Source organism: Amorphotheca resinae, assembly GCF_003019875.1.
Source record: "Amorphotheca resinae ATCC 22711 unplaced genomic scaffold M430scaffold_1, whole genome shotgun sequence".
NCBI lineage: Eukaryota > Fungi > Ascomycota > Leotiomycetes > Helotiales > Amorphothecaceae > Amorphotheca > Amorphotheca resinae.
Genome location: NW_020194471.1, coordinates 947,540 through 974,100, shown reverse-complemented (window position 1 = coordinate 974,100; position 26,561 = coordinate 947,540). Strand labels below are relative to the sequence as shown.

The 26,561-nt window shown below is 51.7% G+C and overlaps 13 protein-coding genes across 13 annotated transcripts; 6 read left to right on the top strand and 7 right to left on the bottom strand.

Annotated features, from left to right (window-relative positions):
* Nucleotides 1–215: 215 nt before the first annotated feature.
* M430DRAFT_14674 (hypothetical protein) lies at nucleotides 216–1,505 on the top strand (the record flags this gene model as incomplete). Its single annotated transcript, XM_024863025.1, has 2 exons — nucleotides 216–689; nucleotides 819–1,505. The coding sequence occupies 2 exons, from the start codon at nucleotides 216–218 to the stop codon at nucleotides 1,503–1,505; spliced, it is 1,161 nt and encodes a 386-aa protein (XP_024724924.1).
* Nucleotides 1,506–1,600: 95 nt separating this feature from the next.
* M430DRAFT_32145 (hypothetical protein) lies at nucleotides 1,601–2,649 on the bottom strand. Its single transcript, XM_024866112.1, has one exon. The coding sequence runs from the start codon at nucleotides 2,617–2,619 to the stop codon at nucleotides 1,975–1,977; it is 645 nt and encodes a 214-aa protein (XP_024724923.1). The 5' UTR covers nucleotides 2,620–2,649; the 3' UTR covers nucleotides 1,601–1,974.
* Nucleotides 2,650–3,058: 409 nt separating this feature from the next.
* On the top strand, nucleotides 3,059–4,576 carry M430DRAFT_91859 (hypothetical protein; the record flags this gene model as incomplete). Its single annotated transcript, XM_024869685.1, has 2 exons — nucleotides 3,059–4,308; nucleotides 4,393–4,576. 2 exons carry the CDS (start codon nucleotides 3,059–3,061, stop codon nucleotides 4,574–4,576), a joined length of 1,434 nt encoding a protein of 477 aa, XP_024724922.1.
* A 149-nt stretch (nucleotides 4,577–4,725) lies between these two features.
* Nucleotides 4,726–7,612, bottom strand: M430DRAFT_32144 (hypothetical protein). Its single transcript, XM_024866111.1, has 4 exons — nucleotides 7,510–7,612; nucleotides 7,232–7,299; nucleotides 5,001–7,126; nucleotides 4,726–4,919 (listed from the first exon to the last, which is right to left on the bottom strand). The coding sequence occupies exons 1-4, from the start codon at nucleotides 7,535–7,537 to the stop codon at nucleotides 4,775–4,777; spliced, it is 2,367 nt and encodes a 788-aa protein (XP_024724921.1). The 5' UTR covers nucleotides 7,538–7,612; the 3' UTR covers nucleotides 4,726–4,774.
* Nucleotides 7,613–8,183: 571 nt separating this feature from the next.
* On the top strand, nucleotides 8,184–9,070 carry M430DRAFT_54916 (hypothetical protein; the record flags this gene model as incomplete). The annotated part of the gene is made up of 2 exons (XM_024868505.1): nucleotides 8,184–8,847; nucleotides 8,901–9,070. The coding sequence occupies exons 1-2, from the start codon at nucleotides 8,412–8,414 to the stop codon at nucleotides 9,068–9,070; spliced, it is 606 nt and encodes a 201-aa protein (XP_024724920.1). The 5' UTR covers nucleotides 8,184–8,411.
* A 556-nt stretch (nucleotides 9,071–9,626) lies between these two features.
* Nucleotides 9,627–12,046, top strand: M430DRAFT_112119 (hypothetical protein; the record flags this gene model as incomplete). The annotated part of the gene is made up of 4 exons (XM_024861464.1): nucleotides 9,627–11,213; nucleotides 11,373–11,485; nucleotides 11,535–11,781; nucleotides 11,844–12,046. 3 exons carry the CDS (start codon nucleotides 9,627–9,629, stop codon nucleotides 11,686–11,688), a joined length of 1,854 nt encoding a protein of 617 aa, XP_024724919.1. The 3' UTR covers nucleotides 11,689–11,781; nucleotides 11,844–12,046.
* M430DRAFT_130868 (hypothetical protein) lies at nucleotides 11,840–13,565 on the bottom strand (the record flags this gene model as incomplete). Its single annotated transcript, XM_024862160.1, has 2 exons — nucleotides 12,751–13,565; nucleotides 11,840–12,695 (listed from the first exon to the last, which is right to left on the bottom strand). Exons 1-2 carry the CDS (start codon nucleotides 13,551–13,553, stop codon nucleotides 11,840–11,842), a joined length of 1,659 nt encoding a protein of 552 aa, XP_024724918.1. The 5' UTR covers nucleotides 13,554–13,565.
* A 580-nt stretch (nucleotides 13,566–14,145) lies between these two features.
* On the bottom strand, nucleotides 14,146–16,989 carry M430DRAFT_112114 (hypothetical protein). Its single transcript, XM_024861463.1, has 2 exons — nucleotides 16,563–16,989; nucleotides 14,146–16,503 (listed from the first exon to the last, which is right to left on the bottom strand). Exons 1-2 carry the CDS (start codon nucleotides 16,917–16,919, stop codon nucleotides 14,269–14,271), a joined length of 2,592 nt encoding a protein of 863 aa, XP_024724917.1. The 5' UTR covers nucleotides 16,920–16,989; the 3' UTR covers nucleotides 14,146–14,268.
* A 403-nt stretch (nucleotides 16,990–17,392) lies between these two features.
* M430DRAFT_46483 (hypothetical protein) lies at nucleotides 17,393–18,798 on the top strand (the record flags this gene model as incomplete). Its single annotated transcript, XM_024867850.1, has 4 exons — nucleotides 17,393–17,648; nucleotides 17,699–17,769; nucleotides 17,816–17,943; nucleotides 17,994–18,798. The coding sequence occupies 4 exons, from the start codon at nucleotides 17,393–17,395 to the stop codon at nucleotides 18,796–18,798; spliced, it is 1,260 nt and encodes a 419-aa protein (XP_024724916.1).
* A 386-nt stretch (nucleotides 18,799–19,184) lies between these two features.
* M430DRAFT_46482 (hypothetical protein) lies at nucleotides 19,185–20,283 on the bottom strand (the record flags this gene model as incomplete). Its single annotated transcript, XM_024867849.1, has 2 exons — nucleotides 19,185–19,492; nucleotides 19,551–20,283. The coding sequence occupies 2 exons, from the start codon at nucleotides 20,281–20,283 to the stop codon at nucleotides 19,185–19,187; spliced, it is 1,041 nt and encodes a 346-aa protein (XP_024724915.1).
* A 1,152-nt stretch (nucleotides 20,284–21,435) lies between these two features.
* M430DRAFT_54910 (hypothetical protein) lies at nucleotides 21,436–22,191 on the top strand (the record flags this gene model as incomplete). The annotated part of the gene is made up of 3 exons (XM_024868504.1): nucleotides 21,436–21,679; nucleotides 21,709–21,865; nucleotides 21,921–22,191. Exons 1-3 carry the CDS (start codon nucleotides 21,562–21,564, stop codon nucleotides 22,189–22,191), a joined length of 546 nt encoding a protein of 181 aa, XP_024724914.1. The 5' UTR covers nucleotides 21,436–21,561.
* A 1,388-nt stretch (nucleotides 22,192–23,579) lies between these two features.
* M430DRAFT_153491 (hypothetical protein) lies at nucleotides 23,580–24,243 on the bottom strand. Its single transcript, XM_024863225.1, has one exon. The coding sequence runs from the start codon at nucleotides 23,973–23,975 to the stop codon at nucleotides 23,610–23,612; it is 366 nt and encodes a 121-aa protein (XP_024724913.1). The 5' UTR covers nucleotides 23,976–24,243; the 3' UTR covers nucleotides 23,580–23,609.
* Nucleotides 24,244–25,131: 888 nt separating this feature from the next.
* Nucleotides 25,132–26,193, bottom strand: M430DRAFT_54909 (hypothetical protein; the record flags this gene model as incomplete). Its single annotated transcript, XM_024868503.1, has 2 exons — nucleotides 25,718–26,193; nucleotides 25,132–25,644 (listed from the first exon to the last, which is right to left on the bottom strand). Exons 1-2 carry the CDS (start codon nucleotides 25,862–25,864, stop codon nucleotides 25,132–25,134), a joined length of 660 nt encoding a protein of 219 aa, XP_024724912.1. The 5' UTR covers nucleotides 25,865–26,193.
* Nucleotides 26,194–26,561: the final 368 nt, after the last annotated feature.

Below are 26,561 nucleotides of genomic sequence, written 5' to 3'. Positions count from 1 at the left end.
TTTTACTCTCGCACAGGGCAGTCTACTAGACTCTCAGCGACCTTCCCACCTGCTGGCCTCAACAACCTCGAACCACTAGCCCGCCATCAAGACATCCTCGAATACAGCTTCTGTGCCAACCTTTTGGGAGAGCGCCTGAAATCACAACGCGTAGGATTCGTTTGGTCCTCTCCCACATCGTCCATACCATCACGGTTGATACATCCGGACCCATGATGCCTGGAAACACCTTCCCCGGTCGATTGGGCACAAACAACCCCTTCGGCATCACTGGTAGCGGTGAGAATGAGCAGGGAGGCGCCGGTGGCATCTCCAGAGTCGTAGAGGAGGATGAGAATGACACCATTGCATCGCCCACCACCCCGAACTTTAACGGAGCCTTTGGAGGCACCTTTGGTGGGGATGGAACTGAGGGACCACCGTCCTCCTACAAAGGAACCAGTGGCGAGGGATTTCCTGCGCACTATGGGATGGGACGGCGTACTTCGGTCTCGGCAGAATCGCTCAATCCTACAGCCTCGTCGAATGACAGTTGGACCCCTCCCTTCCATCCGAAGACTCCAGATCAGGTAGCCCGGTTGAAGAAGTCCATCTCGGGAAACTTCCTGTTCAGTCATTTGGATGACGAGCAGAGCAGCCAAGTCCTGGGTGCGATGGTAGAGAAGCCCATTCCGGCAAAGGGTATTAAGGTATGTGAAGGATCTCCTCGCCCCGACTCTCAAGTGGCTTGTAACAAGCTTGTGTCCCGTCCAATATCACTTCTCCTTCTTCTTCAAGAGATGAAATGTTTAGCTCGTTACTGACTAGCTCTTTCCTAGGTGATCACTCAAGGTGACCAAGGTGATTTCTTCTACGTGGTTGAAAAGGGGTCCTTTGATGTCTACGTCAATTCCTCTGGTACCTTGCAACCAGGTGCATCTGGCCTCGGTGACAAGGTAGCGACGATCGAGCCAGGTGGATCCTTTGGTGAGCTGGCTCTCATGTACAACTCCCCAAGAGCTGCGACAGTCGTCTCTGCGGAACCCGGTTGCACCTTGTGGGCCCTTGACCGCATCACCTTCCGACGCATTCTCATGGACTCAACGTTTCAACGTCGTCGCCTCTATGAAAGCTTTTTGGAAGAAGTACCCCTCCTCTCCACACTCACTCGCTACGAACGATCTAAGATCGCCGATGCCTTGGAGATGCAGAAATACCCTGCTGGAACCACGATCATCAAGGAGGGCGATGCTGGAGAGGCCTTTTACCTCTTGGAGAGTGGTGAGGCCGAAGCATACAAGGCTGGTACAGAACATCCTGTGAAGCACTATACGAAGGGTGATTACTTTGGTGAGTTGGCCTTGTTGAACGACGCCCCGCGCGCTGCGAGCGTGATCAGCAAGACCGAAGTTAAAGTGGCCACGCTGGGAAAGGATGGGTTTCAGAGATTGCTGGGTCCTGTTGAGAGCATTATGAGAAGAACAAAATACGAGACAAGCCCAGAAACGGCTCCAATCGGTCCATAGAAGGACGGCTGAGGTGTCAATGGTGTCTCTGGTTTGGTAGTTTTGAGGCGTTCAGATATGGTTACCTTCATTCACGATATACAAGTGGCTTCATGGCTGGGATACCTTTATTGCAAAGAGCTCAATGACTCAATCAATTTTCTATTCTAGGCTTGCCACAACGTGGTGGCAATGTGACTCTTTCCGGGTCTCTCATTGCATACCTATCCAAGCCCTCTGGCCCAAGCCCAATCCGTAGCTCTTCCATCTGCTTGGTCGCTAACAAGGACATCGTGACTGCTATCCATGCTGGTTGGTAGTTTCTCGCTGGGTCAACATGCCGAATCCGATCGTAAACCAAAACCACGCCGTTCCCTGCACGACTATGATGCTGTGTGAATCCGCTTTCTGCTGCAGTGATGCTCCTTCACGATTGCCCCAAAGATGATGAGCAACATAAGTTCTCGACGACATACGGTGCTTCCAGCCCTCAACTAGCGCCCATCCTCCTTCTCTCCAAAATCTCCCTCCGCAGCGCCTCAGCCGCAACCTCCGTCTCCAAGACGCGCGCCACGCCCCTCTTCCATGCCTCCTCCAAGCCCTTAACCTCCGCCGCCACTGCCTCCTGCGCGCCCCTCCTCTCCACAACCAACAAATCGATCTCCGTCTTCCGCTCCGCGAGCTCCCTCTCCAACGCTCTCAGCTCGTCCTCTAGCTGCGCGTTCCCTACCAACCAGCTATTCTTCCCGAACTGCTCTAGTAGATGTAGATTGTTCTGCCGCGATGCGAGGTACGCGTGTGCGGTGTAGGCGCGGGCCAGCGCCGCGCGCCATGTCTGGAGTGTCTCGGGGTGTTTCTCGTCCGAGTGAGGAGAGGTGGCAGGCGGCTCGACGGCCTCGTACCGTGAGAGGTCGATGGCTTTCAGGGGCTGCTTGGCTTCGATTCGTGAGAGCTCGGCTTCTATCATGGGGCTGAAGTGGTGTTCTGAGAGAGGCGGGAGGGAAGGATGGGTTTGGGAGTCGTGCGACGAGGGCAGCTCGGCGTCGATCAGGGCTTGCGCGGCGGCGCGTTCGGCGGGCGTGGGCTCGCGGTCAATGTATGGTAGGGAATCGTGGACTGCGGTGGTGAGTGCCATGGTGTGTGCGGAGCGGGCTGCGTGTGCGAGTTGTTGAAGATCTTCTTGAAAGCATCTGCCTCGTCTTGCCTTAAGGTACCCGAATCGATCTAGCGGCTCTACAGTGTGGCTAGGCCCAATCCGGATAGCTCCCGCGGCGGCTAACGTCGGGGAAGCGCTGCTAATGGCTGCAGACGAGGGGCGGGAGTGTATCTCTCACAAATAGAAGAAGTCGGTTTTCAACAGTGGGCGACGCAAGGCTTTCACCTTTATGTTCCAATCAAGGTCCGCGAGACTCTTGACCACCGTAGCATCTCAGGTGTCTTCTAAGTTCCGTCTCCCAAGCACCGCACAGCGAGCATCGTCCTTCACACCCTCTTATCGGCGACCCCTCCAACCCTTCACTCCCAAAAGCAACAGCTACCTGACCGACGCAATCCGCTCCCACCAAGCTCGAAAGATGGCTCCTCAACTCGACGGCTACTTCAAGCAGGTCGATGCTCTCTCCGACCACTTCATCGAGCGTCTCCGGAAAGCAGTCGCCATCCCCTCCATCTCCGCAGATGAGGAACGCCGCCCCGATGTCGTGCGCATGGGGGAGTTCCTCGCAGACGAGCTTACGGCCCTCGGCGCCGAAGTGCAGAAACGGCCTCTGGGCAAGCAGCCGGGTAAGGAGCATCTGGATCTGCCGCCTGTGATCATCGCCCGCTATGGGAACGATAAGAAGAAGCGCACCATCTTGGTGTATGGACACTACGACGTGCAGCCTGCGGGGAAGGACGACGGGTGGGCCACGGAGCCCTTCGAGCTTACGATTGATGACAAGGGACGTATGTACGGCAGAGGCAGCACGGATGACAAGGGGCCGGTCCTGGGATGGCTGAACGCGATCGAAGCCCACCAGAAAGCGGGCGTCGATTTCCCAGTCAACCTACTCATGTGCTTCGAAGGAATGGAGGAGTATGGCTCAGAGGGCTTGGACGACTTCATCAATGCCGAGGCCAAGAAGTTCTTCGCGGATGCAGATGCGGTCTGCATCTCTGACAATTACTGGCTTGGAACCGAGAAGCCTTGCCTGACATACGGTCTTCGTGGCTGCAGTTACTACTCCGTCGAGATCTCAGGCCCGGGCCAGGATCTCCACAGCGGGGTCTTTGGCGGTACGGCACAAGAACCCATGACTGACCTCACGCGCGTGCTTGCGAGCCTCGTCGACACAGATGGCAAGATCCAGATCCCAGGCCTCGCGGACCTCGTGGCTCCCCTCACCGACGAAGAGAAGTCGCTGTACAGCGACATCGCCTTCACCATGGACGACCTGCACGAGTCTCTCGGCAGCAAGACCACCATCTTCCCGGACAAGGAACGCACGCTGATGGGCCGCTGGCGCTACCCCTCGCTCTCGATCCACGGCATCGAAGGCGCCTTCTCGCAGCCCGGCGCCAAGACCGTCATCCCCGCCAAGGTCAGCGGGAAGTTCTCCATCCGCACCGTGCCCAACATGGAGCCCGAGGATGTCGACCGTCTGGTCTTCAAGTACGTGGATGACGTGTTCAAGAAGCTGGGCAGCAAGAACACCATGAAGTGCTCGCTGTTGCATGCGGGCAAGTGGTGGGTTGCGAGCCCTAAACACTGGAACTTCTCTGCGGCTTCGAAGGCCGTGGAGAGGGTGTGGGGCGTGAAGCCTGACTTGACCCGGGAGGGTGGAAGGTATGTATCTCCTTATGCGCGGACGGGTTGGCCGCGTAGATATAATATGTGCATCATGGAATTGATTGCTAACCTTGGGCCTAGTATCCCTGTCACCTTAACATTCGAGCAAGCAACGGGTAAGAACGTGCTTCTGCTTCCGATGGGGAGCTCGACAGATGCGGCGCACTCGATTAATGAGAAGCTGGATAAGAAGAACTACATTGAGGGTATTAAGTTGTTGGGAGCATACCTGCACTACGTTGCTGAAGAACCAATTACCAATTAAAGAGCAAATAAAAAGTGTCAAGGATCAGTATTGATTGTATTACAGCAGTTCCTCATCTATGCATCGTGTGATAGTTCTGCTTCCCATGCACTTTTTGCTTTTTTCCCATTTGACATTGAGGTCATGCTGGCCCTGCCCCTGCCCCATACGCCGCGTACACCAACCACTACAGCAACGATAATCTATTACCTATTTCCATCACGCCCGCTTGAAGAAGTATACGTAGGCGAACTTCTTCATTTCTTCGACGTCAGTTGCCTTCACAACCTTCTCGTCATTAAAAAGAACCCAGTCCGGGGAGGCTTCACCGGGGATTTGCTTTCTGACGAAAGCTACATAATGCCTATCAACACCGTCAATAGCATGATCAATATGGATGGCTAAAAAAGTAGCCCAAGATAATAGACGGAATTGTAGAACTTACCCTGCATGAACACTGGCACCTTTGTGACAGACGATTGAGTCCAGCTGGAACTTGGCAGGTAGATCGCTCTTTCCAGGAAGCTCCTTCGGGCCAGCATTGTCTGCAACCGGGGCTTCGTCTTCGAATACGCCTTGAGCATCTGGATGATTGAAAAGCCATTCGACAGCTTGTTCCATGTTGCCGCCAGTCTCCTTCAGAGCCTGGCGTGCCTGGGGTGGAGCAAAACCCATAGCACCCAACGTCTCAATCTGCTCAGGGTCGGCAGTACCTGATTTTGCTGCTCCACCACTACCAAGGTCCAGGGGCGCGTCAATGTCAGGATCTTCCATATGTGCGAAGAGCCACTCCATGGCTGCATTTGCATCCGAGTTGCCAGTGGCATGTAATGCCTTTTCGCAGCGGTTCCGAGGAAATCCCATACCTTCCAGTTGTTGAGCGGCTTCCTCGTTGGCAACAAAGGAGGGTTTGCTATCGCTGGCATCTTCAGGCAGAAGCTCTTCCGAAGGTTGATGGCCGGCCGATTTGTAGTCATCGAGGAGGAAAGGCTCGTCACCAACGACAACTGCCACGTTGACCTTGGTGGGAACCCAGTTGACAAGAACAAATCGACGTGCATTGACAGCCAAAACTTCAGGGAAAGTCTTGAAGAGTGACCGCTTTGAGAATCCATCCTTGCTGCCACATGCAGAGCACGTGAGCTCCACGATTTCTGTAGCTGTGAAACTGTCTAGGCATTGCTTCAACGTTACAGGTTCATATTCGTCCACTTCGTTGCCATTATCGACTCCATCCTCAGTTGCTGTCTGTTTTGCAGCCTTTTTTAACGGCACTGGGATAGAGATGTTGTCCTGTTCATCGGTACGATACCGAACCTTTTGGCACTTCAGGCATTGTAAGCGTTCTTCCATGACAAATTGGAAAGCTTTCGTGGGGTCTTCCAAGGTAGATGTGTGTTGCGAACGTGAGATGAGCTGGAAGATGTGAAGAAGAAACTCGAAGGCGTCTTGCTGCCGCATTGTTGAGAACTCAGCATGACCTCTTCCAACCAGGTGCTTCAGCATTGATGGCGCAAGTCCCCTCTGAAATGGGGTGTCCGACGGATCGGATGAGACAACGTCACGGTCAGGGTGAGAATACCGGCCGGATAGTAATCCATCTCCTATTTTCCGCAATTGTGTCTCGAGATCCTGGGCTGGGTCTTCCACCACAGGTAATTCTTCCTTGGGCAAGTAGTAACGCTTCTGAAATTGTGGCAAGGCAAAGAGGCACTGCAGAGTGCTAGCAAGGTAACAGCTATTGCCGATATTTTTCAATCCTGTGAAGCCCTCGCCAAACAATTTCTTTAACTCGTGGCCTTCATCATCAGTCATAGAGAACTCCCAACGTAGATTTTCATCAACTTGCATCTCCATCAAGCTCTTCTCCGTCTTCTGGCGGTCGGCAAGCATAATGCCCCAATGGGCGAGGTGAGTTCCAAGGTCGTTATCTATTCGCTCCTCGTTACACTCATAACAATAAACGTCTGCCGTGCCATCAGATGTGATAGATCCTAACTTGACAGCTACCGGATGACCAGTGGTATTTTTGTGTTCCAGACCATGGGAGTTACCACGAAGTCCTCCAAATTGGGCACGGCCACAGCCTAAATTACCACATTGGAGGCAAAGCCAGAGATTCTCCTGAAGGTCACAAAGAGAGCAGTGACCGAGGTCTTGAGATTGGATCTTTCTTGGAGCTTCCTGCTGGAGGGTGAGGATGTGCTCGCAAGTTGTGAACTCCTGCTCCCAAGCCTTGACCTCTTCCTGCCGAGAGAATGTGTTTGCCTTCATTACTCCATCCACGACGGCAGGAAGCTTGCCCGCAGATTTGTCAACATTGTCAATGTTGCATTCGTAACATCGGACACTGGTGTGGTAATCATATCGATCTGCTTCGGTTTCGGCCGCAATAGCAATCTTGGACATTTTTTGCGGAGGTTCGTCACGCACTACGACCTTTCGAGTCCTTCGAATATTCAAGACTAAAGGATGGTTCCTGGTGGCTCGGTGGAGAGCTGCATGTTGACGGTCGCCTGTGCAGCCTCCGTTGAAGCAACTTAAGCAGACGTCCAGCCCTGTAGGATCATCCTGGAGGGTCCGTGTTAGTATATAGATCTATAAGAAAAGTAGGGCCACTATTCAAGCAAAAGGCCAGCGGGCTAAGATGGCAAGGTAATGAAGAACGTAGCTTACAATCGAATCAAAGCACTGTGTGCAGTCCTCTCGATACACAGACTGGTTTGGCCGCGGAGGTCTTAGTGCTGCTCGCGATGTCAGCATGCAACCCAGAATTAGAAGCTATAGAAGACAATAGATCGATTCCATTTCGCATGCCAGCTCCGTACAGTGCACAAGCCTGAGCTTGGGGCGTTTGCGCTACACGGGGGGAGCTTCGGGCATCGTGTGCCAGGAAGCTTCTTGTAGAGATAGTGGAACTATGTGGCAGAAGAGCAAGGCTTGTTTGAGCTTACATTCCAGATTAACATGCTTGCAAGACATATTGCACGAGGTCGAGGAAGGGCTGGATCGCGCGCGTGTTGTGTTTCTGAAGCTGTTGGAAGTTGAACGAGGGGTAGTTTTGTCCAGGCGCGTGGAGGGATTCCATTACGACAGGGACCAGACAGGTGCGGGGTTTAGTTTTTCCGGGGCGAAAGAGCGGCCGGTCTAAACACGCTTTCCCTAGTTCCAGTTGATACTCTCCTTTCATTTACTGCAAGTACCTATAGATAGGTACCTTTTACTGAACGGAACAGATACGGTGGGTAGATAGTACCATTATTAATTTTGCATTATTATTACGTTACCTCTACAGAGAAGTTAAGGTATCAAAGGCCGGTAGACCGTGGTCTAGGTAATGGGGGCTCTCGGTAAGCAGGTCACGTGATACCGAACTAAAACTCAATACCTCAGGCCACCACCGTCTCCGGCCTCCCTTGGGGCAAGGGGAGACCAGACATTAATAATAATGAATGTGACATATTTGGAGAACCACATATTCCACGCCCGTGAATCCCGTGATTTCGCCTTCCTTCTCCACGGCAGCTCACAACAGCCAATCACGGCCCTCCGCTGCCACCATCTTCCCGCTCTTTCCAATCTTTGCCACTGACTGTCATTCTGCGCTTCCCCGATTGGCTTAGCGCGCCCCGATTCTCTTATCCCCGCTTATCAGATCTTTCGTCAATAACAGACCTTACATCCCTCCGTACATATTCCGTACCTCTTCTCGCTTTCTTTCTCAACGCATAATCCTTCAACACCACCATATCCTAATTGAACCATCAACGAAGCAAGACTCTTCCACACGGACGACTACTGCTTCATCACTACGATACCCATCACACCTCTCAGAAGCATATTTGCAGCCTCAACGATGTTTAGAAGAACTCTGTCGACAGTACCACGGGTCGCCTCCCAAGCGATCTCGGCATCAACTCGAGCCGCCACCAGGCCCGCAACCCATCAGATCACATCCCCAGCCGTCGTGTCAGGCCGAAGGCATTACCATGAGAAGGTGCTGGACCACTACTCTCGACCCCGGAATGTTGGGAGTATGTCCAAGACCGATATGGACGTGGGAACTGGCTTGGTCGGCGCGCCAGCATGCGGAGATGTGATGAAGCTACAGATCAGAGTTGACCCAGCCACAAACACCATCTCCGATGTCAAGTTCAAGACCTTTGGGTGCGGTTCCGCCATTGCCTCGTCATCATATTTGACCGAATTAGTCCGGGGTATGACTTTGGAGGAAGCTGGCCGAGTACGGAACACAGAGATTGCCAAGGAATTATGTCTTCCGCCCGTCAAGTGTACGTGTCAACCCGTATTTTGCCATGATGACTAGTAGCTAACAAGTTTACAGTACATTGCTCCATGCTTGCCGAGGATGCCATTAAGTCCGCTATCTCCAACTACTACACCAAGAACCCAGGCGCCCGGACCACAAACCTGGGTGGAACTGGCGCAAGCATGCCGAAAATTGATGTTGAGACGGTGATGGAGCCAACCTCTGGTCAACCTGCAACTGCGTGAAATGTTTGAAATTGTCGGAGTTGGTGGCTTGTCGACGGGTGGGGTTCCTAGGAAGAATCATCAATCGTTGCAGTGAAAACGTGGAGGATGGCCTCTCTCTGTTCGTTAAGGTTAACCAGCACCTCTCCCAACGTGCGGAGCCGGAGGTCAAGGTCCGGGGGAAAATTGTATAGGAGATTCTATAGACTCCTTGTGCAAAAACGAGCTTTTCACGATGTACAGTACAGGTGCCTCTCTTTTTAAAGCAGCTGTCGATAAACAATAAACTTATGTGCCAATTGCCGATGGAAAGAAGATGTGTATAATGTGCTCTTCGTCGTTATTACCGTGATGCCGGGACTGCAAATTCTTTGTCCTCGGACATAACGTCTGCGGAGTCTATCCGCCGCGTCCCGCCGAGGACGTCTGGAGGTCTGGATCTCAAGGTTCGGGCCTAGTGTCGCTTAAGTCCAACCCCTGTCTGATCTTATCGCAAAAATTATTTTTCCTCTCTCGGTCAAGTACAGCAGCAACATATTGGGAATTCAGACTTGTATTGACCGCTGCTGAAAGTGCGATGCCGAAACGCACACTCGAAGATGCTGAGCTGGTCAATGGCGGCCAGCCGGTAGTAGAATCTACTCCCGCGTCGAAGAAGAGTCGAAAGGAGAAAAAGCAACGTGCTAACGAGACTGTCGCACAAGATGTGCCTACAACAAACGGGGCCGAGAAGGAGGAAACAAAGGAGGAGCGGAAGGAGAGGAAGCGATTGAAGAAGCTAAAGAAACTCGAGAAAGAAGAAGCCCAAAAGAACACCGAGGCCGAGAGCTCTGAAACACTCGACACGACACCGACATCCAATACTGAAGCGGTGGACGAGAAGGCCGCGAAGAAGGCGGAGAAGGCGAGACTGAAGGCATTGAAGAAGGCTAAGAAGCAAGAGGAAAAACAGGAGGAGAAGCAGGACAAACAGGAGAAGCAGCCCTCGACCGAGAAGATTGATACGCCAACAGCCGCCTCTGTCTCGACTTCGGTCCCGAACAATAACTCCGACAGCTCATACACCGAGGATCCCAACTTGACGGCTCTTCCACAGGCGGAGATTGATAAATTTCTCGCAGATAACTTCATTACAATTGCCGACCCCCAATCTACTTCCGCAACTCTTCGGCCTATAACGAGTTTCGCGTATTTGCCAATCACTGATGAGTCCCAGCGGGCTCCTTTCAAGGCATTCAAGGCGCCGACCCCAATTCAAGCTGCCTCATGGCCGTTCTTATTATCGGGCAGAGACGTGATAGGAGTAGCAGAGACAGGTTCCGGGAAAACGATGGCCTTCGCCGTACCTTGCGTTCGTGCCATATCGACACTGCCGAAGAAGCAGAAGAATACAGGTCCTAGAGCGGTCATCGTGTCCCCGACCCGGGAACTGGCAATGCAAAGCTACGAACAAATCATGAACCTTGCTAAGGCTTCAGGCTTACAAGCTGTATGTGTTTACGGTGGTGTTCCAAAAGAAGAGCAACGCAGGGCACTGAAGACTGCTGACATTGTGGTTGCAACTCCTGGTCGTCTTAATGATCTTATCAATGAGGGATGCGCGGATCTGAGCAAGGCCAGATACGTCGTCCTCGACGAAGCTGATCGTATGTTAGACAAAGGGTTTGAGGAAGAAATCAGAAAGATTATCAATACAACACCATCCCTTGGAAAACGACAAACTCTCATGTTCACAGCGACATGGCCCGAATCAGTTCGATCACTAGCTGCCACATTCATGACGGCCCCTGTAAAGATAACCATCGGAGACAACCCTACTGGAGACCTCCGCGCAAATACTCGTATCGTGCAGAAAGTCGAAGTTGTCGATCCAAGGAATAAGGAATACCGACTGATGCAGCTTCTCAAGCAATACCAAAGTGGTGCCCAGAAGGATGACCGAATCTTGGTCTTCTGTCTCTACAAGAAGGAAGCAACGCGGGTCGAGGGCTTCATCCGCTCAAAAGGCTTCCGCGTCGCCGGTATACATGGCGATCTCAGCCAGGAGCAGAGAACGAGGAGCTTGGATGCCTTCAAGAAAGGAAATACGCCTATTCTTGTGGCTACAGATGTGGCCGCCAGAGGTCTTGATATACCTGCAGTGAAGCTGGTGATTAATTGCACGGTTCGTGTTCTCGGATTCCCCCCCTTTTCTCTAGGATATTTTTGTAGTAGCGAGACCGCCTGCTGCACGCGGCACATGTCTTAGCTCGTAGATCATGCTGAAATACTCCTGGAACCTGCTAAAAGAAGTCATGCTAACATTCCATTCCCGATTGAATAGTTCCCCCTGACTGTCGAGGATTACGTTCACCGAATCGGCCGGACTGGAAGAGCTGGGAAAGATGGCCTAGCAATTACATTGTTCACGGAGCATGACAAGGCCCAATCCGGAGCGTAAGTAGTGCCCCCCTGATTATAGGTACTTTCACTAATACCTCCGTAGTCTGATTAATGTCCTGAAGGCGGCGAACCAACCGGTTCCCGATGAGTTGTTGAAGTTTGGCACTACAGTGAAGAAGAAGGAGCATGGTGCATATGGCGCTTTCTTCAAAGAAGTTGATACCACGAAGACGGCTCAGAAGATCAAGTTTGATTAGATTACATTAGAGTATCTTTAACGCTATCATGTATTATCTCATCCTCGGACTGAATGATAGCATTCAAGAAGATATGCGCGCTCACTAAAGGCACTGCATGGCTATTGGTTAGAAAAAAAGGTTTTGCGAATAGACGGATGTTTTGGACTACTCACAGGATCATCGCTAAAGCGCCCGCTACGGCTGCCCCCTTTATGATGTCGAGTATGCCGCCTGTGAATGACGATTCCACCTGTGTTAGCACAGCATATGCGCCCACCCCTGCAGCGATGGTCATCGGTTTGGGGAAGACAGCCCCGAGTTCAAGCCGGGTACCGTGACGCCTCATGTAGGATGCAATGAATGCGGTGCTCCAGATTATGCGGAAGAGCATATTGAGCGTATTTGCCCAGACCAGACCTTCCGCCCCGAGGTCCAGAACACGCAGGAAGACGTACGCCGCACCGGCGAACCCGGCTGAGAACGCCAGCATCCAGAGGGACTGGCGGTTGACCTCAGACTTGGTCGCTACGGATGACACGAAGGCTTCCGTCAGGCCGTTGATCGCAAGGAGGGGGATGTAGAAGCAATATGTAGCTAAGACGTTTCCGGCTCCGGAATCTATCCATGCTGATCCTGCGACGATCTTCAGGAGAAGAGGTGCCATTTTGGGGCCTATTGCAAGCACACAGACGGAGAATAGGACGTACGCTCTTAGTAGAGTATGTAGGTTCTTGCGAGCTTTCATGTTGTGGTCTCTGGGGGGGGTTCCATCCACGGAGGAGAGAAGCTTGCCAAAGTAGTTGCGGCTACTTTCCTCAATGGGTTGGAGGATCAACCGGGCAACAAGACCACCATAATTGTTGGCCAGGGTATAGACGCCTTGAGCTGTTTGCGAAGCAAGAGATGCGATAAGGAATGTATCACCTTGCGTAAGAACATGCTTGACAATTGACTGCTGGAAAAGGCTCCCGCCAAGGATCAATAGCGGCCGTGAAAAGTAGGACAGGAAGTAAGCCCCATCTTTGCTATGGTATTGTCAGTCTCTTGTCTTCTCTGGGTTTGATTTGATTCAAACGCTACCTAGAATAGATTGGCTTGAGGGCTAAGGAGAAGCCACTTCTTGAGGCAATGCCCCAAACATTCCAGAAATAAACAACTAGCAGTGATATAGCATATGCAGATTGACCAAGCGCAAATGGCAACACGCCAATATCCCGTCCATTCCGGGCTGCCCAGATGGCGGAGCCACAAGTTGTTAGACATCTTAGTATTGTTGCGACAGATTCCGCAGCACCACGGATCTTAAACATTGACTTCTGCTGGACAACAACGAAGCAGGGCTCCGACAGCAGTTCCACAAGAGACGCGATGCCATAAAGCTTCAGTGCCAGTTGGAAGTAAGGGACGTCCAGGATCGTTGGGTCGCGAGAGCGGAGAGCCCTCAGATACCAATTGGCAAGGACGAGAGCGAACCCAACACCAAGACTGATGGAGATATATGAGAGGTTCACAATTGCCTGCGTCCTCCCCCCAGCAGTCCCCCCTTCCACGTGACCAGCAGGAACCTTCTTCTCGCCATCCTGCGCGGAGGTGTCATCCGCGGTATCTGGCTGTCGCTGGATTGCAACGCGGAGGCTTTCTCGAGCAGAGAAGAGCACCGAGATGGAGTAAACTTCCAACTGTGTAGAAATGCCAAGGAGTTCCGGAGAGAGGTAGCGAAGGAGTAGCTGGTTCACAATGAACGTCAGTGCTCGAGACCCGACTTGCAGGCCAATTAATAGGGTAGCGCCGCCGGCAGATGTCGATAGAAGAGGGATCTTCTTCGCCACAGAGCCGCTGCTCTTTGTTACTGGCGGCACCGATTTTGAGCCCTTGGACGCCATGCTCTTATGTCATGGTCCTGTCAGGAGAAAAGACAACTCTCATGGGATTATGTTTCTCCTTGTCCGCTTAAATCTGATAGATACGCACCGCCGTCTCGGTAACTCTCCCCCTTTTCCCTCCAGCCAAATTGTTCGACGATTTCCGGGTTAGAAAGTCATAATACTGCACCGAACCCAGTTATAGTTATTAGATAGGGCATTTCAGAATTGACAGCGCTTCTGACTTGTAATGCTTATACATATGTATATATGAAACATTATCCAAGGCTAGTTGGGTTCCGTGGCGTGAGGAATCATCTATATAGCGAGAGGGCAATGGCCAACGATGATGGATGATGGTTCAGAGATCAGAGGTCAGTGACCAGGAATGATGAATTGAAACATGCAACTCAGCAACAAAGCAGTTGCTCCAATGGCGCAATGGTAGCGCGCAAGACTTCTAATCTTGAGGCTGTGGGTTCGAGTCCCACTTGGAGTGTATACTTTTTTCGCTTAATCTTTTCCTCTTTTGCTTTTTGGCCCTCAACGACTCAACATATATTTTGCATTATATAGGGACCTAAGGTAAATAATTAAATGATTTTTTTTTTTTGGAACTAAAAGTCTTATTTCTAGACTGACATTATCTCGTAAAATTTCTCTCAAGCCGGGTGCAAACTCCCACATTCCAGGGGTCGGCCGGCTGAACGCAGTCTAAAGCCAATGGCCAGCATTTCTACCGGTGGAGATTCAGTAAACTCTCAATATAGCTTTTTGTATCGATGCCAATTCCTTGTGCCAGCCTACCTGGTCCAGCTGCCCATCCTGTATCACGGCCTCCCGATGACCCGCTCGCAAATATACTGGAAGACCTGGCACCAACATTATCGCTCGCTCTCCGAATCAAAAAGATTTCCTTCCCTGTCGGAGTATTGGAAGCGGTTTCAAGGAACGGATGTGCTGGCCCTGACTTAAGACCCGATGCTCCAGACGTTAGCCCAGAAGCTCTTGGGGAATTAACTCCGTTTTCGTCGGTATGCCCTGGAGTTTTAGGTTCGAGGCCAGGTACTCGTGTCCAGACAACCCACCAGCCTCGACTGGTCTTGCATGTACGTTCCATCTCGATGCTGTCTGTTGTGGCAGTGTAGGTATTGAGAATTTGCATGTGTGTATTCAGTGCTTCGATACGAGACCATGGAGGTGGCTGGTATGACTTTGAAAGCGTCTGATACGGATCAGGTATATTGGGTATGGTTGAGGTGACAGTGAGCAATTCCGGATCCCAAACAAGGTCATATATTGGATTATTGGGGCCCCCTGTGTCGTTGGAATTGATATCTGGTTTAGACGCCTGAAGGGAGGTTGCGGCGAGCAACGGCTTTATCAGTGGCCCAAACTGGTAATGCAGAGAACGGTATAGACTTGACAATCCAAGAGCAAACGTTCTCAATTCGAAGAGAAGAACAAAGATGAATGGCCTATTCACATAGACAACAACTTGAAGCTCCTTTGTTCTATTCCGATCCTCACTCTCGAACGACGCAGTGGATTTTCCTATGGGTTCAGATCCAGGAGTCTTCGGTGGCTCGCCGGTATTTCCCAGATCAGCGCTAACCTCAGCCTCGTCATCCCGTGCATTCTTTTCGCGCTCCAATTCAACAGTCAATGTCCGCAAGTGTAACCTTGAATTGTAGCTATCGTTGTTGCCGAAAAGCGTGTGAATATCAGCGTCAGCATTGGGCAGATCCTCTTCGACCTCCCCTTCAATGTCACCCATAAGTCCTATCAGATAATGACCCGCAGAGTCGTCGCGAACATCCATGGGCTTCTCAGATGTGCCGTCAACGTTCGCCAGACCGTTGGAGGCTGCATCCTTAGCTGAAACATCTGCAACGATGGGCGAATTTCGTTCGGCCGCTGGCGCTTCACCAGGAGGTTTATCTTTGCTTGATGAGCCACTGACAGACCAATGTGTCCCATAGCCGAGTTTAAGATACTGAACAAATGTGCTGCTCTTATTTGAGTCGCTATCCGTGTTCGTCTGACTAGACTGTCTCTGCACAGGGTCCGGTCGTGATTCTTTAGCTTTGTGCTCGCCTGGAGGATCTCCTTCGCCAATTGGTGTCGGCGATACTGTTCTCGTTGAGCCTTGTCGAAGAGTACTCGGTCGCCGAGGAGCTCCGTTACGAAGGCTTACTTCATGTTCTCTCCCGGAGTCCTCTTGGGCCGCGGGAGATAGTTCCTTCTGTCTGGTCCGTAGTGTTCCTCTTGATTTCTTGTTGCGACGATGGGTGGTGGAATTGTCCATTACACCGTACGCATGAGGACCCCACCTGTAAAGATCCTCCACCCAATGCGAGACATCACGAAGGGATTTCCTTGACAGTGCGCCAGTACCTAGAAAGATGGCACCGTCTTCTGCGGCTGGGTCATCTCCAGAGCCAAGCCAAGGTTCGGTCGGTTTTGTTCGAGGTTGTGTATCTTTGCCTGCATTTGTTTCTGATTCCGGAGATAAACCCCCGTCTCCGAACTTGGACACTATCATGTCAACCAGCCCATCCACCCGACCAACAAAACCTTCGAGAACTTCGCGTTCTCCTCTACCTCGAGCTCCCTCGCCGGCTTCACCCGTGCCCATTCCTAGCTCCCCGCATGCTGCAATCTTGATTCCTCCGTAAAGACTGTTGGCTGGATTTCCATGCATAAGCACATTCCATGTCGACAGAAACATATCCCAATAACGACCAAGTGTGGTCATGAATTTTGATCGCTTTGTCCGAGCGAAGAGCGCACTCAACGAAGAGGCATGGTGAAGAAGAAATATCGAATGGGCTTGAAGAAGATCCCCGAGGAGCAAGACCGGTGGTTTGACTTCGCGCGACGAATATTCGATCGTTCGTTGCTCGCCAGCTGCTTTCCCTTTAGTAGCAGGTGTCTTGATAGTGCCGGGTAGGATTGTCAAATTGATCGACTGATTAAGTATTGTCAGCGATTTAAACAGGTTTCCGGGTGATATATATCTCTACTAACAGCTAAAATCCACCAGCCGGGCTCTAATTCATGAAGTATAATGCGCGACTTCTCTGTTTCGACTGTGCTCACGGATTTGCCGTCTGAAAAGCTTCGACCAAATTCTACCATGCCTTGGGCGAGTCCGACCTGCCTCAACTGCTCATTCTTCTGCTCTCGAGCGGCATCTTGGGCAGACTTGGGGTCCAGCGCAGTCCGCTTTCTCGTCCGATCTCCTCGCGAGTCGGTGGAAGAGTAGTAGTAGACGATTTGATTGTCGAGGGTTTCGTCCGTCGTGCCTAGTGAAGGGTTGTAGATGGCCAGGAAGCCCAATTGGGCCGGGACTACCCTCTGGGATAGATCTGGAGTATGAGACATCGCATCTTTGGAATGGTGTCGGGGAGAGTTGTTGGAAACTCAGACATCCCGTTGCCGTCTTGCGGTCGTGTCCACCCTCGAGATCCCAGGCAAGTGATGTATTGTAGTGGGGCTATGTATAAACGCCTACTGCGGACACCCCGTAGGTACCCGAAACCTAAAATGAAGTTACAATCACGTGAGGCATTTCTTTCCTCTTTCTACCTCTACCTGATCTGCAACTGCATAATAGTTTGTTTAAAGGAGAGAGGTTTGAATGTAAAGGCATTTTCTTATAAGATGTACGGAGCGCCGCTTGCTAGGAGCTAAGTCATTTGCAGTTGATTTCCCAGGTCAGAAAACTTCCAGATGCTTGCTTGGATCACCTACCTACTAACACACTGCGAGGTGCCATGATACCGAAGCCCCTGTTGTAATTCCACAAACCAAGTCCACCTATCTTCTCATGAGGAGCGTACCGAGGGGATCTCGAAATGTACCTTCGTGTCCTCAGACACGTGGTCCGGAGCTCAGCGTTTGCCCGCCTCGGCCCCTTTTCTCGCAGGTTCTACAGCAGCAAGACATCAAAGCCTCTCCGGATCCTCTTTTGTGGATCTGATGACTTCAGTATTGCGTCTCTGAGAGCCCTGCATGAGGAACAGAAGCGGGACCCTCAGTTGATAAAGTCTATTGATGTACTCTGTCGCCCCGGAAAACCATCCGGGAGGTCCTTGAAGACTATTCGAGAAGGTTGTCGATGAATCTATCAGGGTCAAAACATCTCAACTAACTGGTATCAGTACCGATTAAGGCTGCTGCTCTGGAGCTAGGGCTCACGGTTCACGAGAGGGATACTTTTACCGGCTGGGAGGTCAGTATCTTCTTATCTTATGTGATTGTTTCTAATCTCTCTATAGTTACCACGACCCCAAGGTGAGCCCATAAACCTGATTATCGCCGTCTCATTTGGCCTATTCGTGCCACCGCGGATCCTGAGAAGTGTTGAATATGGCGGCCTCAATGTCCATCCATCTCTCCTGCCCAAGTATGAATCCCCCCTGACGTCCCCAGGCTGCTTTTAATCCACGGGAACAGTTTTCGTGGGCCTGCTCCACTCCAGCATACCATAATGACAGGCGTCAACTCCACCGGGGTTACGCTCCAGACCATGGACGAAGTCTCGTTTGATCACGGAATGATCCTAGCTCAGACACCGCCCAACGGGCTTCAAGTCCCATCACTGGATACATGCACATACGAAGAACTTCTCGAATTCATCACTCCGAAGGCGGCCGAGATGCTAGTGGAAGGGATCCGCGACCGGGCCTACGTGCCTCCCCTGAAAGCGGTCGGATGGTACGAATCCGACCAGCTGGTGCCCGCCCCCAAGATCACTCCCAAGCACCGACATATCGACTGGGAGGGCTGGGAAGCCTCCCGGATCCACCGACACCACCGAGCGCTCGGACGGCTCTGGAACCGCGTCTACGTGGACTCCCACACCGAGACTACGAAGCGCCTGATCTATGAAGATATCGAGGTCGCGCCCATGCCGGACGTCCTCGCCGAATGGCTCGCTGAGAGCAGACCCGACGCAACGGGGAAGATCATCCCGCAGCAGAGCGACAGCCTCGTGCGCTTCGTGGTGTATCAAGACACAGCAGGAGCGCCGAAACCGCTGCCGTATATCGTGGATGGGGATGCGGTCGTCTTTGCGGCGTTCCCTCCCAGTATGGGGAAAGGTATCCGCGTGAAGGAGATCACGATGGAGGGCCAGCGCAAGAAGGCTGCTAGTAAAGTAATGCAGAATTTTCAGGGCCGCGAGGCTTGGGAATTGATAAAGGGGAGTGGGGAGAGTTTCGGGGTGAATCCGATACCTCCCCTGGTCAAGAGGGCTTAAAACGACAGCACCAAAAGTACATTAAAAAGGAATTAAGATCCTACTGTGTTTATCTAGTTTTTTGACCTTGCCTTCTGTCTTGTATTATATATATACTCCTGTCAATATAGAACATGTGACACGAATATATACATCTTGACAAGAAGACTGCATTATTCATTCAGGGGTGTTTAGGCACATTTTATCAACTCCTTGAAGAATCACCATAGGTTCAATCGTGATGGCAGAATTTGTGTAAATGATTTAAAACGCCCTCCCGAGAGCATTGGCAATGCAGCAACGTATGTAAGGACCTACTACCTCGGTCTACTCATATCGACACGACGGCCGGTTCCTAATATTTCGCCCATCTATGGTTTAACGCCAAAAAAGAAAGAAGCAACCTTCTACAACTGCACATCATTGTTGAGGAGTCTAACCTCCTCGCCGGGCTTGAAAGCCGGCATTCCAATATAAGGGCAGCCATCGCAGCGGAAAGCGTCTCCCAGGCTGCAGTTTCCACACGAGCCGACCTTTCCCTGGACTGTGAAATCAACCTCAGCGAGATCGTCTGCGCCGAGCTTCAACGTCTGGAGCTGGGCATCGGCTTTCGATCGCTTTTCTGCATCTTCAGCGGCGAGCCTCTCAGCAAGGCCGCAGGTACAGTCCTTGCATGCTCGGCGGCGTTTGCCGACTCTTGGGACGCACTCGGGGGCTAGGGAAATTGATTAGCACACAGATAGGATAATCAGTAGGAAGAATAGCAAACTTACGAATATTGACAGGTCTCTTGAGATCCTCTTCCGTGAGAAGATTATCCTCATCAATCAGCTCGTCATCATCATCTTCCTCGCCAGTAATGACAGGGGTTCCAAAGTCATCACTGAAATCCACAAAGCCTACTCCCTGAGGCTTTGTCTGCGACATGTCTACGCTCTTCCTCTTCCCATTCAGCGGGACAGTTGCGGCTGTCACTGCGGGCCCCGCCTTTGAGACGGCCACACTTTTGTCCTTCCTCCTCAGGCGCAAGGGCACGGCCTCACTCGCACTGTAGTCTGGCTTCACCATCGCATCGCCCTCGGCGACCAATCCAGCCAAGATAGCTTCTTTCAGCTCCTCGCTCCCGACAGCCTGACCAAATGTGCCATCCTGCGCCTGTAGTTTTCCGCCCGCTTTGAGCGCCTGCACGATCCGCGCAAATACATCTCGTCCCAGCAGCTGTGTAGATTCAGTGCGTGTGCCGTCGGCATCAGTCAGGATCATAATCAGATCGTAGGTTGAGTCTGGGAGGGTGACGAGCCCCGCGGAGAGGCGATCGAGCATCTGCAGATCCGTGACAGTACGGTCGTAGGACCCCAGAACCCGTCGGAGGATCTCTTCATGGCTGGAGGTGGATGGCGGGGCAAGCAGAAGCGTCCGTGGGAGTGATTGTGTGTTGAGGGGGGAAAGTTTGGTGGAGGTGGCTATCGGACTGAAATCGGAGGAGAAATCGATCGAGGGAGCCATGACGACCCGCGGGGGGCAGTATTGTACTGCGAGGGGGGGTTGAATATTTTTGTATTATTTGTCTCCTCGCGACAAAGGAATGGAGATTATGGGGAACGAGGATGAGTTGAAGAGATGGAGACGAAAATGAGGATTCAAGATGTGAATTACTAATGGCCGTACGGAGATCAGTGTATCGTGGAGTTACTCAGTCGCGCGGCCGCTGATAAATTCTTCTCCATCAAACGAGGGGCATGAGGCGGGCGCTGATTGGCTGGGGTAAGAGTCAGAGCCAGTGGCGGCTGGAATGGCCGAGAAGTGACGGAGATGGTCGACTGATAAGAGGGGCGAACAGGCAAAACGGCAAGGTACTTGCGATCAGGCGTGGCTTGGGTGGTGGCAGAAGTACCTCGAAGTACCTATCGTAAGGTACCTTACTCTTGGGTTTGCTGGTCGTCTTGCATGAGGGTTCTCAGTAGGTTTCTACCTAGAAACACACCTGTCGTTTATTCTGCAGACATCTGCAAGTGGCCCAGCTTCCCTGGTACCTTGGCTCTGGCTGTGTCCCTGCTCGTCGGAGAAGTACCGATGCAGCAACACGCATCTCGCCGGGACCCCCGGTCCTGATTGGCCCATTACGCGGCGCCCGTGGTGGCATGAGGACACACGACAAAGGAGAGAGGGGTGGTTCTTCTAGCGTGGCGCTAACCCCGCAATAAGCAGCATCGTCAATGACGTGAGGCATGAGACTCTATGAGAGCTTCCACGTATTGCTATCCCGAGGCCACAAGGTATTCGAGGCTGTATCTAGGTAGGTACATTGAGCATTGTTGCTGTAGCTCTATCAATTACGGTAATAGGCAATTGTGTGCAGCATATGCGAGAATATACCAATATGAACTCAGATCCCCCTTCTCTAGCAATCAGGAGGCTCAATCGCTACCTGATCTTCGTAAAGCGAGCATCTCTCGCCACCTGCACCTCCCCGTCCAAATGGTGCCATATTTAGGTAAAGGACAGTACGTACCACGGTACCTTAGCTATGGCACTAACCTCCCTTACCTCAGGTATCATCAGGTCTCGTGAGTCTCGTGACTCGCCTGCACCCCTCTATATATTGACTCCTGCGATCCCCTCTCCCATCTTCTCTCATCATCATCTCTCTCTTTCTTCCAACGCATCTCAATTGTCCAGACATCAATCAGAGTCTAGAACTCTCAAGCTCCAGCCTCAGTCCGCCAAATCAACACCTGAACCATACAATCAGTAAGCAGCCCTGTCTCTATCTCGCTGTTCTTGATGCCATTACCCCACTCGAACCTCGCTCGCACCCATTGTGCAACCTTCCATCAATCGCCCAACATGTATCCATTTCCATTCATCAATGTCCTGCATAGGAGTTCAATTTGTATCTGGAGTGCGTACTAACATTGATAATGATGACAGTGGGAAAGTCACACAAGTACAACGACCGTGACCATGCTGGCCTCGCGGACGGCTCAGCTGTTCCCGTCGAGCATTTGCCTCGTTTCTTTGCCAAGTCCGGTTTCATCGACGCCGACCCGAAGAAGGCCAAGAAGAACGGAGCAGGAAAGGGTGGCTGGTAAGTTACACTTCCCACCATTGTCACATTCCAAGCGATGGCGGACAAGAAGCAGGGCTGACAAGAGCAGGGGCGTGGATGGGGAGGAAGTCCAGGATGAGGGCTTCAATCTAGCCAAAGCACGCCGTCACTCCAACAGTAGCAGCTACAGCGCTGGCCTGAAGGACTTCAAGACCAAGTTCGAAACCGTCGAGCCCGAGCCGGTTTTCGAGGAAGTTCTTCACGGCGCCGAAGAAGACTACCAGGACCTCCCGGAGACCCGTCGTGTCAATACTGAGAGTTCCGAGAGCAGTCTCGATGAGGATTACAAGGTTAAAGGTGTTTGATCCGGAGTTTGGGATTCAGAAGTGTTGTCGCTGTTATTGAATGATACCAGGCAGACGGGTTGATTGTTGTCTGCAGGCGGATAGCGGGGGATAGACTTCTGAATCGATCTTGTGGGTTCGATGAAACTGGCTGTCAGGAGCATAAGACCAGATGTACTACTATTAAGCTTTAGCTATACCAAAGGCATAGAGAATTTTGCCCAGTAAACCTGTTCAATGATGTGCTGGTGCATGTGTTAGCGCCCCTTTGTCATTGCCCCTTTGATTGATCTTACCAGCTTGGGATTGCCGGCTACTCCTGATTCACAGAAAACTTAATTAGGTACACGCTGAGCAAGTGAGTCGTGGTGATCGGTATTATCGCATGAGCCAGAAACTCCAATCCCCCCTGAGGACATCCCCGCAAAAGAGAACCCCACCCTAGGTAGCAACCCCAGTACCAGCAACTATAAATAACTAAAGAATCCAACATCTATCGCGGGGATCTGAATCCAAACATTTCTTCGATCTCAAGAACTCATCAAAATCACATAGATCATCTCAGTATGCCTTACTCGCTCAAAGGACGAAACGTCCTCGTAACTGGAGCGTCGCGGTCAGTCCCCCCCGCCCCCGGGGAAAGGAGGGGCGGGGAAATCCCACCACTTGCTGTTATGCATTCCAACAAAATACTCGCGGTTACATACATACATATATATCTATTCCACATTTTCCTTGACTTTTCACCCCCACCCTCTTTCCGGTATATCTATTTATCTCAACAAGTATGAAAGTTCCAGGGCTAATTAGCAAAATACGTATGAGATTCACCAGCGAAATCACGAGCCTGAAATCCGCGGAGAAGAGGATGTAGGTAAGCTCGTGCTCTTTTACTTGGGTAGTGCTGAGAAGGCGGATGCTTTGGATTGGGGATGAGTAGATATGGAGTCTGGATGGATGGTTGTTATTTGCGCCGGGGGGGAAAAAGGGGGGGGGGGGTTTCTATTTATTGGGAGTTAAGGTATGTTATGTGTTTGTGGTGGTGTGAAACCATACCTACTATGACCTGTGACTTTCCCTATAGAAAAACAAAGAAGACTTTCGATTCTTGAATAGATGGAGATAGTGGTGAAGATAGAAGAAGAAGAAGATGGGTACTGAAGAGCAGGTAGCGGATAACTTCAAGACCCATCCATATCCTTCACGCAGCTCCACGGACTCGACATTTTAGTCTCCAATGCCGCCGTTCCTCCTTCCTCTCCTTCCATGCCTCTTCCTCACTCAACCACTCCCCCGCTTTTTCTTTTCAGGACTACACCTGCTCGCTTCTCAACCTTCAGCGAACACATCCACCGCTAGCTGGGACACCTGTTTCGTAGTGAACGGCAAAGCGCAGACGTATCTACTCGATCTTCAACCAGAATGATGAGGGCGGCGTGCTATTCATGCGTTCCAGCATCGCGGGGAAGATCGCGGGCGGGAACAGCTTGCCGGATAGTGTGCGCAAGGCGGTGCAGCTGCATCTGATGAGGTGTTTGGCGGCCGAAGGGGAGGGTGAATGCGGTGTTGCCTAAGCTGCTGCTTACGAAATGGGTATATTGACCTTCCTTGACCTCCTTACCTACCCTATTCTGGGACTCTGGGAGAAAAAGGGGAGGAGAGGCTGATCTGTCGGGGTGGGAAGAAAAGGGGGCGCGATATCCGCAGGAGCAGATTAGGTAGGAACATGGAGGAGAGAGTGTAGGTATCTCAAGCGCGTGGTGAGGAGTTCTGGTTCTGGGGCTGGAGAGCGGGCTGATGAACATAGTAGACGGATCTCGAGGTCTGCGCGCAGGCGTGTGTTCGACATAGCGGCGAATTCGTCGATGACGGGGCGGAATGATCACTGTTGGTATGTATGTCTTCTCTCTTTCCTCTCCTTTCTTTTATGACAGGGGAACTTCGAGATGTGAGATAGGGGCTGGCTGAGATGGATGTAGATTCGGGATTGGCGCAGGGTTGCGTGGCTTCTTATGAGGTTATGATGGATGGAAAGAAAGGACTGGATGAGTGGATGAATTGAACACAGCAGAGATATATATCATTTATTTACTGATATATTTACCTTTCGACGTACCTACCGTGCTATCATCTCCCTATGAGACCCGCCTTAAGCTTCGAGTCGCCCCTGAGCTGCCCATGAGAGAATGAAAGGTAACAGGACCACCACCTTATTTCAAGACCTTGATATTAGACCAACGTCTATAGACCAGCACTCTTGAAAGACAGAAAATGAAGGATACTTGAAAAAAAATCTGGTGCAGAGGACCGAGGTAGAGTAGGTAAGCAAGAACAGAACTGGAAGTGAAGTGTGAAACGGCGAAATATGAGTCATCTCTGAACACGGGATCTCGCAAGAAAGGAAGTTGTGTAAGCAGATTGGGTTGGTAAGCAGGTAGAAAAGATGAAGCTGAGATGGAGATGGAGATGGAGAAACGGTGCGATACTGTAGTGTAGTCCCACGCAGATCAATGATCCGGAGTATCTTGAACTTCCCCCGTTTGGCCCTCGGCCCACGGAGAAAGCAGCCTCGGGATCTATCGTCCACGACGCTCACTCAGCACAGCATTGACCCATTGACCCATTGACCCATCGAGACAGTTGGAGACGGTAGAGATCATGAGACGGCTTGAAACTTAGATTGCTTTATTGTTACAGTACAAGACAGATGATCCCGTGGTACGGATCTGCTCGATTTGACTAATCGACATAGGTAGAAGAAGCTAGAAAACAACAAAGCCTGCCGCTGAAGAAATTCGACCGTTGGCATAAAATGTGCTCGTTCATCGTAAGGTAGATTGTCCTAATAATAGCAAAGACAGAAAAAACACCCAAAAAACCAATCCCAAGTCATATTCAGCGGACGTACTGTATACTCCGTCGCCGAAGTTCCCCCGATTTCAACGCGTAGATGATAATAATTTACATGGCAACTTTAGGTGATTTTTTCGTCCCGAATATGTCATCGACGAGGCCACCCAATACCTCTTTCAGAACGCTTGGCTCCTTGGACGCTTTGGAACTTGAGAAGCCTGCTGCCAGCCGCGCAATATCGAGCTCAATGGCATCGTTGCCCACAACCTCACTCATCGGGGCAACCACAGGGACGTTGTGCGGATGTGACGCAACGATGTGGATCTCTGGGCTGGGGACAGCCGGGTCGAGGGTCTCGACCATATGGGCCGAGTTGGCGGAGCGGTCGGGGTTGTAATTATCCGGGAGCAGAGGCACGCGGAGTCTGGCGAAGGGGTTTGCGGGGGGAGCTTCCGGGACCTCGGGGAAGAAGACGAAGTCGATGGTGGAGGAATCATGAGCCGCTGGCTTCGGGCTCGAGGTCCGGAAACCTTGCATCAGGGGAATGGTCTTGGGGATTTGAGGGCTGGGTCGTCGAACAGTGTGGAAAGCGCGCGAGTCATTCTCAAGGCGGTCGGCAAGCTGCAATGGATGTATCATTAGTTGTCTGAATGAATAGGAAGCTTTGCAGAGATGATAATGGAACTCTGCTCACCTCTTGTTTGCTGCCATTCGACCCCGATGGTCGTTGGCGATCGACAAGGGCAGATTGGCGAGCCGCGCTGGAACTCGAGCTCATGCTGCGCACTATGCTGCGCGCCGCATAGCTGGCTTTGTTAACTGGAGGAGTGACTCTGGACATTTCAGATGGGCGCGCTGGGTTGAGGAATTGACGGTGAGATCACGGTGTGCTGTGAGCGCAAAGCGGAGGGATGGAGAGGAGATATAGAACAGCTGTAGGGTGCTGTGATAATAGACGATAGAGCTCAATAGGTAGGGAAGAGCTTGTAGATGTCTTCTTCCGTCGGGTGTTTTTCAGTCTTCTAGAATTAGATGATGTTTTATCTCATGAGATGCGATTGGGGAGCAGCAGTATATATATGTGTACAGGACATAAGGTAGGCATATAAGATTGTCCCGAGGAAGGGAAGGTAAGACAAGCCAAGCGGATTAGAAATTGTTGAGGGCGGGGGGAGGGGAATGAGTGACATGATCTGATATTGACGAGTGCGGTGTAGGCCGGGTAGTGTTCTGGGGTGATTCACTGATTGGGGAGAGGGAGTCACTGCACCGTAAGTGACCTTCGCTATGTCATTGCTTGCTCAGGAGTCAGGAGGATACACGGCCATACGGAGTAGGCGGGCTTGGAGCTCCGTACAGACCCCGTAGGCGCAGACCCCGGGTCCCCGTAGCCCCCCGTACGGCAGAACCAGGGGGCGCTAGCCGGTTGGGGTTAGGTATCAAAGCCTAAACTCCCCACTGGGCCCGGCAGAGAAGGCACGTGCCCCTCAACGCTTGCGTACCCTTTACGGAGATACCCTCGTAGCTCCGACTCTCAG

Coding starts and splice junctions, on each gene's coding strand:
- M430DRAFT_32144 (XM_024866111.1), bottom strand. CDS start 7,537: ATGTCTTGCAAGCATGTTAATCTGGAAT. Junction 7,127..7,231: donor CACAGTGCTTTGATTCGATT/GTAAGCTACGTT, acceptor CGGACCCTCCAG/GATGATCCTACAGGGCTGGA. Junction 4,920..5,000: donor GGTGCCAGTGTTCATGCAGG/GTAAGTTCTACA, acceptor CGGTGTTGATAG/GCATTATGTAGCTTTCGTCA.
- M430DRAFT_112114 (XM_024861463.1), bottom strand. CDS start 16,919: ATGTCTCATACTCCAGATCTATCCCAGAGGGTAGTCCCGGCCCAATTG. Junction 16,504..16,562: donor CCGGCTGGTGGATTTTAGCT/GTTAGTAGAGAT, acceptor ATACTTAATCAG/TCGATCAATTTGACAATCCT.
- M430DRAFT_153491 (XM_024863225.1), bottom strand. CDS start 23,975: ATGTTCATCAGCCCGCTCTCCAGCCCCAGAACCAGAACTCCTCACCAC.
- M430DRAFT_32145 (XM_024866112.1), bottom strand. CDS start 2,619: ATGGCACTCACCACCGCAGTCCACGATTCCCTACCATACATTGACCGC.